The sequence below is a fragment of the Engystomops pustulosus genome, chromosome 3 (genome assembly GCF_040894005.1).
Source record: "Engystomops pustulosus chromosome 3, aEngPut4.maternal, whole genome shotgun sequence".
Lineage (NCBI taxonomy): Eukaryota > Metazoa > Chordata > Amphibia > Anura > Leptodactylidae > Engystomops > Engystomops pustulosus.
In genome coordinates this window covers 36994708-37008146 of record NC_092413.1, presented here as the reverse complement: position 1 = coordinate 37008146, position 13439 = coordinate 36994708, and the positions used below count along the sequence as shown (strand labels likewise).

The 13439-nt window shown below is 41.5% G+C and overlaps 1 protein-coding gene across 3 annotated transcripts in view; it reads left to right on the top strand.

Moving 5' to 3' along the window:
• PLCB1 (phospholipase C beta 1) overlaps nucleotides 1–13439 on the top strand; it is a 457336-nt gene that overhangs the window by 365162 nt on the left and 78735 nt on the right. For all 3 annotated transcript variants that reach the window (XR_011854040.1, XM_072140489.1, XM_072140490.1), the window contains 2 exons: nucleotides 624–697; nucleotides 8173–8269. Coding sequence is in view for 2 of the 3 variants with exons in the window: in XM_072140489.1 (XP_071996590.1) it covers nucleotides 624–697; nucleotides 8173–8269 (171 nt within the window). In the remaining variant the exon portion in view is untranslated. The remainder of the gene's footprint in view (nucleotides 1–623; nucleotides 698–8172; nucleotides 8270–13439) is intronic.

Sequence of the window (13439 nt, the reverse complement as noted above, 5' to 3'; positions counted from 1 at the left end):
GCACCAGTGCCATATGTTAGCCACCACTGCCCTATTACTACAATTTGAGCACTAACTCTATAACTGTCATTTTTTTAGTTTCCTTTATGACCAGTTAAAATCAGGTGTCAAAAAAAAAAATCTATTCTTTTCTTATTGTTTTATTTTGTAATATGGTTCTATTTTATTTTCTGTCCATGACTTTGGTGGCTGCCATCTTGCCTCAGCTCTATTAACAGCATTTAGTAAGATGCTTTAGCCTCATGCCTCATTGGTGGCAACAATCTGGAGCCGAATCATTGAGGTATATGGAGAGTTGTTTAGGTGTGTATACATGAAATAGGCTGCATGCGTAGATTAAATTTTCACTGCCAACCTCAGTTTGTATACAGTATGCGGCACAAACAGCAGTACACTGCATACTGCAACGGGTGAGCGTCTGTCGAGATTAACTACTTGAGAATATTTGTCTATCCGCTCCTTGTACAAATACAAGTACTTAGCTCAAATCTACACAGTAAGGACATGTGTATACTAGGAAGTTAAATTAAAATTTTGATGCTTGATTTTAAGCAAAAAAAATAATGAATAAAAGGAAAATAATGTTTTGTTAATTTGGCTTTTTGTGTCAATATTTTTCACAGGTGAAGCTGACATCGAAAGTGAGGAAGACGATGATGACGACGATGATGACTGTAAGAAATCTTCCATGGATGAAGTAAGTCTCCATTCTTCCTTCTACTACTACTACTTTATCATTTCAATTTGTTTCCTCAGAAGAAAGTTTGGTTGATAGGTAGGAGATCCTTGTTGCATTTGCAACTCAAGTACACGTTATCCTACCTCCCACACACTCATAGTACAGTGTGTGTCATTATGTGATATTCTAGTAGCCCTCATCTCTGCGGTCTCCTTCTCTGAATCTGTAACTCTCTCAGTGCTGCTGGGTAAGGACCTAGCTGCTCTGACTCCCCTTTCTATGTAACCTAACATCCCTGTGAGCTTCTGCCTGAAATTCAGAGTGAAAAATGAATTGCAATATTTCTTGTATTCATGTGTTCTACTGAGTTATGCAATATTGGTGACCATTAAAGGAACACATTTGAAACTTTGGAGGTAATAATTTAACTGTACATCAGGTAAGTGTTCCAACCTTTGACCTTGCTTTGTCTTGTTATCCATACAATCTATCAGGACATGGTGGATCTGTAGTTTCGTATATATTGGAGTTAAAATTTTAATACTAGACAGGGCCTGTTGAAATACCAACAGGGCATTATTAATTTACCTAGAAACTTCAGGTAATTATTAATTTTTTTGGGCTTTTTCCACTCTTAACCACTCTTTTACATAGGTAGCCCATGTGCCTTAATAATAATCCTTAAATGCTCCAGTGATTCAGCATTTCTGCTACTTAATTTAGTGCTTTCTGCAAGCTCTGCATGGATCTTTGTTTAGATATCTGAGCTTTGATGAATAGGAGGAGCTGAAGCAGGAGATTATGAGTTATCTTACTCCCTCCCCTTCCTGTGTCTGTCAGTAAGACAGACTGTGAGAGAAAGAAGCACAGTGGGTGACATCACTAGGAGGGCCAAGAGCAGTGAGAAACAGGATGATGTATGCCACAGTGCACAGGGCAGCATGCTGAGAACAGAGAAAGGCTGTCAAGGGAGACAGAGACACAAGTAGATGCCGAGACACGTCTAATGGAAAAGATTTATTGAAAAGTGGCCAACAGGATTGGTAATTATTTATGTTTTTATAAAATAGAATATGAGAATCTCCCATGCCTTCCCCTTTGCTGTACTAGATTTAGGCTCCACTGGTTTCTATCTTACGCTGCAGCTTCTCATCTAATGGCCTGAAGTACATCAAGAATTATTATCAATAAACCCAAGTACATTGTCTCCTGGAATAGTGAAATATGTCACCTCCTGCAGCCTAAGCCAAGAACAGCAACGCCTGCCAGAAATGTGAGACGTTCAATTACATAAACACAGGCGTCTCCAATGTCTGACGCTAGAGGATCATGACTGGACAATGTAGTATCTCACTATATATTCGATTTCTAAGACACAGCGGTACCCCAGTGCAATCTTTACAGTTAATTTCCATAATTACTATTGAGTGTGCTTCTGAGAACATTTGTTCTCCTTAAGGCCTCATGCACATGACCATATGCAGCAGCCGCCATTGACTGTAAGGCCATGAGTGCTGTGAGGCTGCCGTGTCTCACTGCACTGCGACCGAGCCGGTCGCCCACACCGCAAATTATAGAGCATATATCCTATCCCTGCCCGTATTGCAGTGCGGCCACCCCGCTCCTATAGTCAAAACCGGCTGCAAACTTTCCCATCTTTCATGCCAGTTTCAGCACAAGGTCATGTGCAGGAGGCCTAAAGGGAATATTATTATCCAGACAGACAAAACAAGGCCTAGGAAATTTTTTATTTAAAAAAGGCTACAATATTACAAAAACCGGAAACTCACTATTTTTCTTCTTTAATATGTAATGATTGAAGCCCATTGAGATATAGGGACACATTTACTTACTCGATGAAGATGAAGTCCGGTGCGATTCACCAAGACCGTGCGCCCGAGATCCTGCATGTGTCGCTTCCCCGCTGAGGTCCGCCGGAGTTCACCCTCTTCTTCTCGGTGTATGTGAGTGCTTGGCTTGCGACACAATTTGAGATGTTAAATCCCCAATTTGTGGCGCGTGAAAGCCGACGCCGGTGCGCCAAAATCTGTTCATGTGCGCCAAAAACACCAGTTAAATGCGGCGCACAACATAAAAATTTGGGAAACCTGACGGAAATACGTTCCACGGACCCTTAGTAAATGTGCCCCATAGTCGTAAGAACCTAAAACAAGTGGACAGAAGTGTTCATTACAGCTGGGTTCTGGTAGTGTGTGCCTAAAACTTTGCATGAGTCGGCAGTCCAGGAGAAAGACTATTTTGGACCCTATTTACGCAAACTATGAAATGGAATATCCCTGTATTCATATCCTAGAGAAACTCAGGACAATCCTTGCTCCAAGGTCTGCAATAGATGAGCGGTGCATGTGAGGAGACACTGGCAGACACAGCCGGAATATAAGTGATTAGTAATTATCCATTGTCTCGTTCTACTGTGCAAGGTTCATGAATTATAGAGAGGTCTCCACCACAAGGCATTTGCTCAATAAACACGGGGATGGTTAGAGAATAAGATGTTTAGCTGCAGCACAACACTGACATTTTGTAGTGTTTGAATCATGAATATTAGATGACTTGCCCCTCTGTTCCTGTGGCTGGTGCCCAGAAGCTCACCCCTGAGGCTCCTACTGCCGTGATTGGGGCAGCCAATCACATTAATTATTAAAGTTACTAGAGTCCAGTAGGCGGTCCTTCTCAGGGATGACATCTGTCTCACAGTTCGTTCTCATACAGGGAAGACTGTTATTCCTTTGGGTATAGTAAGAAGTAAGATTTTAATTAGTAAAAGTTGTATGTAGAAGTTATGCAGATAAGGCTTTTCAATTTGCTCAGCTCCTCCTGCTATATAACATTTTGCTTGTAGAAAGGGCTTTAAGTGCAATCTGCTCGGCTCCTCCTGCGCTATAACATGTTAACTGCAGATAATGCAACATCCCCCACAGGGGCCTAGCCCTTTTTTGTGACAGGAGGAAGTCGCGGCCCTGAATAGCTGAGTGGCCGGCTAGCGTGGCTTGCTCTCTTCAGTGGTCACGGTGCCTGGCAGGTCTCCAGCAGGCGGATGGTACAAGAAAATGGAGGGAGAGGCTGAAAGTGTACGTTTCTCCCTGGGGCAGCCCCAATGTGTAGATAGGGATCCCTAGTGTTAGTGAGGGGGGCCGCCCTTGATGGTAGACAGCCTGGCACGGGGATCACTCAGAGGCAACGCTGGTAAAACATTCAACTTACAGTCCTTTATTGGAATTTGGCAACGATCACAACAGCAGCAACTTCAGCTGAATGGAGACGGCTGGTTGGATCTCAGTCCACAGAGAAGCTCTCAGCCTGGCAAGGTAGCTTCAGGCTGGAGGAAATAGTTGTCTGCTTCAGCCGCAAGATAGGGCAGACTCCTGAGGGTGGAGGTCTGCTTGGGGCCTGGTGCTCTCCTCCTCCTGGACTGACCTCTGTAGCCAAAGACCTCTGCATTGAACCCAGAACTTTCCACCCACAAGGGGTTTTATAAACTCCCCTTGTGAGGTGGCAAGCTCTCTTATCCAACCAGCTCTCTCCCGGTATTAAACATGTTACAGCACATCTCATTGGTCAACATTATTAACATTACTGCTCAGGCAGAGAATTATCAGCTGCAGGATCATTATGCAGCACTGGAGTGAGTCTCCTTAGAAGTTAGGGATTTAGTTTCACAACACCAGATTTAACCCTTGCATTGGCAGGGGTGTTGCAATAGGACTCTATATATGGAATCTGCTCAACTGCTTCTCCTCTATAACATGCTACCTGCAGATAGCAAATATTGCTGCAGATTTATCAAAAGTGAGGCAAAGTGCATTTTGCCTCTCTAATTTGCAGAGTAGCCAGATGATTGAATACTGGCACACAGTCTTTAATTATCTGGCGTCCCCTGCACTGTTCGGAAAGCGTGCACTTTTTTTTGGGTGCCCCTTTAACATAGAGCGTGAGACACAATTCTGTCTAGTCGCTGTATTAAATGTGTTGCAAAGTCCGACTAAGCAGTAACAGACCCCTTTAGGTGCACATTTTTCCTGTCTTGTGGGACACGCAGAGCAGCCGTGATGCTGCTGTGGCAATACATGTTGGTTGGGTCACCCCACAGGGGCTTGCTAGGACTTCATTTTGGTACACACCTTATATCTATACATTGTTTTTGTATATTTAATTGATCGTTGTTGGTGAATTGACATAGGACCGGTCCTTGTACAATATATGCCACTCCTTGATAAATTTGTGATTGAGGTGATGGATTTACATATCTATACCCTGTTTTGGTGCATTTTTAATTGTCTGTCCTATTGTGATACATGTCTGTTGGTTTACATTAAAGAGGCAATTATTTTCCCATTTTATTTTTGGTGTGCATGTTGTCCCTTAGTTGTGCCCTTGTCTTGTAGCTTGTGGTTTTAGTTTTTCCTGGTACTTTTGCACCCAGACCTTGTGCCCACTATTTTGGTATTTTGCGCCAGTTTTCTGTCTGACTTCACACTGAAAACAACTTGCAAACTGCTTGCACATGTATTTATAAAGTGTCTGCACCAGTTTTGTGTCGCGGGTGCACTGTGTCCAACAAGACAGAAAAAATGTGCACATAAAGGGGCGAGTTACTGCTTAGCTTGAGTTTGCGCCACATTTATTACTGACGTGCGCCACAATTCTGGAACATGATCAAGGTGCACCTTCAACAAGGAGTGTGCAACACTTTATATATACATGTGCAAGCAGTTTGCACTGAAAATAATGTGCAAAGTCAGGGGCGTAACTAGGAGATGCAGGGCCCCATAGCAGACTTCTGAATGGGGCCCCCCTTCCTGCTTTAAAATATGCATATTGCACTCACATAGAAACACACACAATGATATACCTGTATACAGAAACATACAGTTCTTCACTCTTACACACACATATAGCATATGCACATCACATATATACACATACAGTGCTATATACAGATGTACAGCATATATACACACATACAGTATATACACACTTTACATCATATACATATACAGCATATATATGTTATATACATATACTGTACCATGTGCAGAATGCTATGTATATAATGGTGCACATCCTCCATTCTTTACGGTCAGGTCAGATGATGGGGCCCCCTGACACTGTGGGCCCCATAGCAGCTGCTATGGCTGCTACCACTGTAGTTACGCCCCTGTGCAAAGTTTGACAAAAAACTGGTGCAGGGGCCTTTAATAAATGTGGGCCTAAGTACAAGCTTTTCAGCTTCTCCTGATCAGATTGCAGTTTTATGGCGACAGGTTCACTTTAAATATGATTAGTCGCATCATAAATTCCAACAAATTCTATCATTTTAACAGTCCTAGACCTAGGGCATCTCTGTGCTTTATATTGATGGCTGTGATATACTGCAGGTAATCACTTAGACCGGGTCGTCTGTCAGCTGGAAAGTGCTTAGTTGCATCTTATGTGAATGATTACTGTATATGCTGCGGCTAATTTATTGTGGCTTCTCCTGAGAACATTGATTTAATAATAAATGTATAATGGCCCCATCATTTCTGATCTGTGACTATACTCCCCATACTGTAAGCTTAATTCAGAGGCTAACATGTTTTATTTCACATATTTTACCTATTTCAGATCTTAACCATTACAGAGCAAGAGCACTCTACTGTAGCTCATCTCTATCATGTCAGTATCATACTACTGATTCCACTATAATGTAATGTAAAGTGTCTTTACATATGCAGTGAATTTTAGCTAAGACACTTTACATTACATTAAAAGTGATGGTCTTATATACAGTATGTAATCAGATAGAAGATCAGCTTCCACCATGTGGCTACAATGCTTACTGTCCTGCTCCTCAAATATGAAAGATGGATTATACTGCCATCTAGTGATAAAGATAGGATTCATTTTTTAAATTACTCAAGGTTTTCATAGATGCCTTTGTGTACTGTGAGTATATATATACATATATATGTTTTGTATTTGTTAAATGGTAATATTTAACTAGCAAATCTTTCCTGAATCCTGATACATCACCTTGTGTACTTTCTTATTGGAGACACAATTAAATCTGCACTGATTATACTGTAATCCCGTTCTTCCTCTCATTTCTTTTCCTCTATGTTCCCTCTTTTATCTGTCTTCTTTTATCCCTCTCTGTCTTCCTTCCTTCTTTCTTTATCACTTACCTTCTTTTCTCACTACCTTATGTCCTCCCTCCCTTCCTTCTTCAATGCCTTTCATTTCCCTACCTCTTATTTCCACATCTTTCTGTCCACCTTTCCTCCTTTTATTTATTTACCTCCCTTCCCTCCTTTCTTTTCTTTTTCTTTCTTTCTTTCTTTCTTTCTTTCTTTCTTTCTTTCTTTCTTTCTTTCTTTCTCTTCTTTCTCTTCTTTCTTTCTCTTCTTTCTTTCTTTCTCTTCTTTCTTTCTTTCTTTCTTTCTTTCTTTCATTCTCTTCTTTCTTTCTCTTCTTTATTTCTCTTCTTTCTTTCTTTCTCTTCTTTCTTTCTTTCTTTCTTTCTCTTCTTTCTTTCTTTCTCTTCTTTCTTTCTTTCTTTCTTTCATTCATTCTTTCTCTTCTTTCTTTCTCTTCTTTCTTTCTTTCTTTCTTTCGTTATTTCTCATCTTTCTTTCTTTCTTTCTCTTCTTTCTTTCTTTCTTGCTTTCTTTTCTTTCTTTCTCTTCTTTCTTTCTTTCTCTTCTTTCTTTCATTCTCTTCTTTCTTTCTCTTCTTTCTTTCTTTCTTTCTTTCTTTCTTTCTTTGATTCTTTCTCTTCTTTCTTTCTTTCTCTCCATTTACCTTCCTTCTTCTGATAAATGGCTCCTTGTATTTTTCCTTCCTTCCTCCACTCCTCCTTATTAGTCTTTTCCTTCATCTTATTTCCCCATCTTTCTGTCCATGTTTTTCCTTTTATTCATGGACCTCCCAACTCTGCTTTCTTCTGCCTTTACTTCCTTCCATACAACCCTTTTTCTTTTCTGCCCTACTTTATTTCTTTCTTTCCATCTTTCTTTCCTTCCTTTCATCCCTCTTTCTTTCTTTCCATCTTTTCTTTTTTTCATTTACCTACCTTCCTCTGGTAATTGACTCCTTGGCCACATTTCTCAGGGCCTGTATGCCTGAAATAGGCACAATTCCTGGCCCAGTGCCCAAGTGGGCATGGTGGCCAGCGATGGGCGTCCATGTCCCGCACATGTGCCCTGTAATGCAGAAATTCTACAACAAGTCAGATCTAGCATAGAACTACCCTATCGTCACAATGCAACGCTCCTGCCCGGGGGATTTATCAGGAGGCCGGAGCCTCCACATAGATCTGGCGGCTGATGGGGAGTGGCGCCAGAATATGAAACTGTCCCCCTCTTTCCTCCCCTTCCTCATTCTTCCCTCCATATTTTCTCCCATGCTTTCTTATCTTCATCTTGTTAGAAGTACAAAAGTTTTTCATTTTTTTTATGTGATCTAACACAACCTGTTCCCTGCATTTGTAGGGCACAGCTGGAAATGAAGCCAGTGCCACAGAGGAAATGTCTAACCTGGTGAACTACATTCAGCCGGTGAAGTTTGAGTCTTTCGAGACTTCTAAAAGTAAGTGACACGTTAAGATGACAGATTTCGCCTAGGACAGGCCTCTTAGGATGGAGGTGGAGGCCAGTGCCAATTCTGGATCAGATTATTTGTACAAAATCGGGGGACATTACATCCTATTACTGAGCGAGTGAAGCAGAACAGGTCATGTAGACAGTGGATGAGGCAAGCATTAAAGGAAATCTACCATTTGCTTTTATGCAGTATGAACTAAACATACCTTTTTGCTGTAGCTACACTAATGCAAAAACATATCTTGTTTAATCCATGAATTGAGGGGTTTTGCTCAAAAAACAATTTAAAAATTATGATACAGAGGCTCTGTCCCCCCTGTGGTTGCCTCAGTGCTCTCCTCACCCTAATTATGCACTGCTCCAGCCTTGTCCTTGTGTTGCCCCTGGCAGGCAGAAGTAATTAATTGCTGCACGATCCCCCAGCTGTCGTGTATGAGTCATACAGTTCAGGTTGATTAGTCCTGTTTGGGCAGTTCAGGAAGCTCTTTTTGTACTCAGGTAAGTCTGCACCCAGCTTTCCCAAGGTTCTTTTATAATTGTTTTTTAAGCAAAACCACTTGGTTCAGGGATTAAACAAGATATGTTTCTGCATCAGTGTCGCTACAGCATTCTCATGCTATGTTTGGTAAACAATGCATAAAAACAAATGGTAGATTTTCTTTAAGGCTTATTCGCATATTACCAACCCTATGGACAACATCATGTGCCAACATTTTGTCTGGTATAATATAATATGACTATTCAGTCACCAGATGTATTGCCCATAATGAGGCACTGTGATAACCGGATGCAGTGTTTGATTATCTAGTCTAACTTTATATAACTTGGCATAAAAATACTGCTTTAAGGAAACTGTCAAAAACTCCTAGTTATCATACTGTATTTTTATGCAGTATTTTTCATGTAGTATTTTTATGCCAATTTTGTAGCAACTTCCCTTTCTAGACATTTTACCAGGGGTGTAACTACCGTGGTAGCAGCCTCTTTGGGGCCCACAGTGTCCCCTGACCGGACACTAAAGAATGAAAGATGTGGGATGTATATGCGTGTGTATCTGTGATGTATATATACTGTATGTGTGTATATATGCTGTACTTCTGTATATGGCTATGCATTTGTGTATGTGTGATGTGTATATGAGTGTAATATGCATATTTTTAATCGGGAAGGGAGCCCCATTCAGAAGTCTATGGGGCCCTACCTCTCCTAATTACTCCCCTGATTTTTACAACAGTCTAATGAGGCTTTGTGTGTTCTAGTTCAGCCTGTTTGTATAGTGACATAATGGATGAACAGATATGTCCACCCTTACCTAGCCTCAAATCTGGTAAACTCCAACTTATGACTCCAGTTTCTTAGGGAACTAATTCAATACAATAGCCTAACATGATGTGATCATTGAAAGACTGCAATCTACAACTCAACCACTAGATGACAGCACATTGACACATTTGGGATTTCCTTTGAAGCAATGCTGTAAATTCCCCTACTCTTGAAAGGTCAGTAATCCAGTGAAAGGAGTATCTAGATATGGGCAGACCAGTGAGAAGTAAGGAAGGTCACATACACTGGAGATCAAAATTAGAGAACAACACACAATTTCCTAAATGTCAAGGTCATTGTGCAGTCCTATGTGAATATATACTAACATGAGGAAAATTCACCTGGGACTTTGTATATAAGATGGTGGCTGAGGCCCTCACTCCTATTGTTCCATATGACTGTTTGTACTCCGTAATGTAGTATTATATTTGTATATGTCCCTTATGAGTTGTAAAGCGCTACAGGATATATTGGTGCTGTACAAATAAAGATTATGCAAAGAAAATTATTATTTTATAATTGTATATATTCTAGGGCAGGGGTCAGGAACCTTTTTGGCTGAGAGAATCGTGAACACCACATATTTTAAAATTTAATTCGGTGAGATCCATACAATATGCACATGCCTCCCAGTAGATAGGTAGCCACAGCACTTCCCCTCTAGCAGATATGTAGTCCCACTACATGCCCCCAGCAGATAGGTAGCCCCACTACATGCCCCCAGTAGATAAGTAGCCACATCACATGACCCCCAGTAAATAGGTAGCCACATCACATGACCCCTAGTAAATAGGTAGCCACATCACATGACCCCCAGTAGATAGGTAGCCACATCACATGACCCCCAGTAGATAGGTAGCCACAGCACATGCACCCAAATAGGCAGCTAGCCCCGGCACATGCCCCCAAGTAAATAGGTAGCCACAGCACATGCCGCCCCAAGTAGATAGGTAGCCACAGCACATGCGCCCCATTAGATAGGTAGCCACAGCAAATGCCGCCCCATTAGATAGGTAGCCACAGCACATGCCGCCCCAGTAGATGGGTAGTCACAGCACATGCCCCCAAGTAGACAGCTAGCCCCAGCACATGCCCCCAAGTAGATAGGTAGCCACAGCACATGCGCCCCATTAGATAGGTAGTCGCAGCAAAAAAAAAAAAAAATGGGAATACTCACCTACCGACTCCCCCTTCAGCGGCTTTTCATCACTCCTGCGCTCTTCTCAATGACCCAGGTGCTCAGGTAAAGGCGTCTGGGTCATAGGGAAGAATGGATATTGCTCTACTCTATGACACGGGTGCCGTCATCTTAAGCAATGGCGCAGCAATGGCACCTTGGTCACACAACGGACGCAGGCAGTGGTAACATCCCGGCCTGCATCCAGTAATCATCGCCGTGAGTGTCTTAGATGTACACAACAGCGATCACTATTATTCAATGATTTGTCTGAGAGCCAGATGCAGCCATCAAAAGAGCCACATCTGGCTCCCGAGCCATAGGTTCCCTACCCCTGTTCTAGGGCACAGAATAAAAATGTAAATGAGATAAATGAAAAATAACACTGATCAAAATGAGCTGAGGAGCCTGTGTGGACAGAGGTGATGTGGTCCACAGTTCATTTTAGTGATGAAAGCAAGTTTAAATTATTTGGGCCAGATTTATCAAAAACAGTGTCAACTGCACTTTAACATTGACACCTTTAACAATTCTGTCAAACATCTTTTGATAAATGTGCATGGTCTGAGGCTACATTCACATGATGTGTGCCCGCCATACCGTAACACGGTGGGCACACGTTGGTGCCAGTTAGAGAAGGAGGGGGTGAGCGCTGCTCATCCCGCCTCTCTCATTATGGATATATTGCACACGGCGCCGTTTTCCGAGGAAAGATAGGACATGTCCCATCTGCCTCCCGGCTACGGAACAGTACAGTGCCGCACGTGTGCAGCACCGTAGAGCTCCCATACGGCTCCATGCGCCCACTGCTGGCTATGAGGGACATATACACGATGTATATATGTTGGCCGTATACACGTCCCCCATACGGCAGTGTGAATATAGCCTAACTGTGCACTGGAACGCCCCACTTTTTATTTAGATGCTCAGTGAGTGTCCATATAAATAGTAATTGTTTCTCTAATTGAGCATCAGTGACCCCGGGTGGATACCTACTAGTAAAGAAATTATTAACAAAATGTTTTTTGCACAACATATCCCCACACTGTGAAATAAAAAATGGAAAAAGTCCATCTGAGCTGTAGATTTTTAATTTAGTAGTATATTGATAGGAAGGTGCATGAATTATTTTATCAATATATAGAAATAAAGATTATGTTTTAAACCAATTGGCTTCAGTGAGGTTCCTCGGTCAGATCTTTTATTATATATAATTTGGTACGCCCCTTCCAGTGCAGAATTTTGTGTTGCGTCAGGTATTGTGCAGCCTCGACACATATGTGTGGTGGACACTTTATAAATACATGTGCAAGCAGTTTGCAGTAAAAAAAGTGAAAAGCCGGACAAAAACTGGTGCAGGGGCTTTAATAAATAAGGGCTATTATGTTCATCAACAAACTGCAGTAAGACTGAACCCACAGTGTGTGAAGAAGTCAGTGAAAGGTGGTGGAGGAAGTGTCATGGTTTGGGGAATGTCTACTGCAGCAGGAGTTGGACCTCTCATACAGTTACATAGCAAAGTGAATGTAAGTGTGTATCATAACCTTCTTCAACAACAAGACAAGACAACTTCTTCAACATTCCTTACTTCACTCAATCAGCCAGCAATTGTCAAGCAGGACATTGCTCCCTGTTGCACAGCAAAATGAGTAAACCAGTTCCTTAAGACTGAAAACATTGAAAAAATGAAATGGCTACAGCCAAGAATCGAGTCCTGATCTAAAGCCAATAGAAAACCTCTGGAAAATCCTTGGTGACAAGGTTATGGCCAATAAATTCACAACAGTCCCAGAATTTTGGAAGAGACTGAAAGAAGAGTGGACCAAAATCCCAGCAGAGCCGTGTGAGATACATGTGATGTCCTGTGGTCGCAGATGTGCTGAAGTCATTCAAAGCAGAGGCCTGTGCACTCTCTACTGAGATTACTGTTTTTGTAACATTTTGCAAATTAAGTAATAATCTTTCTCTGTCCTACAGTCATTGCTATTCTCTAATTATGATTATCACATTTTTTCTAAAATAAATGTTTTATGCTGAAATACTTTGGTCATTTTTGTAAAGCACTGTTCTAGTGGCATCGTGACCTCTTTCAAAAAAATCCATCAACTGTTGATCAATGGAGATGACAGTGATCATTCATTGTTCTCTAATGTTGATCTCCAGTGTATGTATATAAAACTTTTTGTAAAGGATGGTTATTTGTCCCCAAGCTATAAAAAGAGCTGTCAAATCCCTGCCCTTGGTGTTTTCATTTTTGGTTTGTGAATATTAGCATTTCAGATCCTTCCCCCCTACATCTGGTCCTTGTCCTATGATTCTGCATTGACAGTAAGTAGTGGAGGAGAGAAGCCTAGAACCTGTCAGAGGATGACACAAACATTGCATGGCTAATACTAATATAGGAGTTAGTGCAGAGTGTGAGATTAATCAGCTCCGGGTGGAAATGTCCTCCCATGACAGTGTGATGCAGAGCTGTCCTCTTACATGTAGACAATGTGCTAATCCTTTGGTGATAGATTAGTTTTATGTAACCAGAGCATCATAAATCCCCATCATCTAATCTCTAACGGAACAGGCTATAAAGTAGGCGGGAACATAAATCTGTATAAAATTGAGTATGCCAGGAGATCGAGGAGAGTGGCTTAAATCATAGATA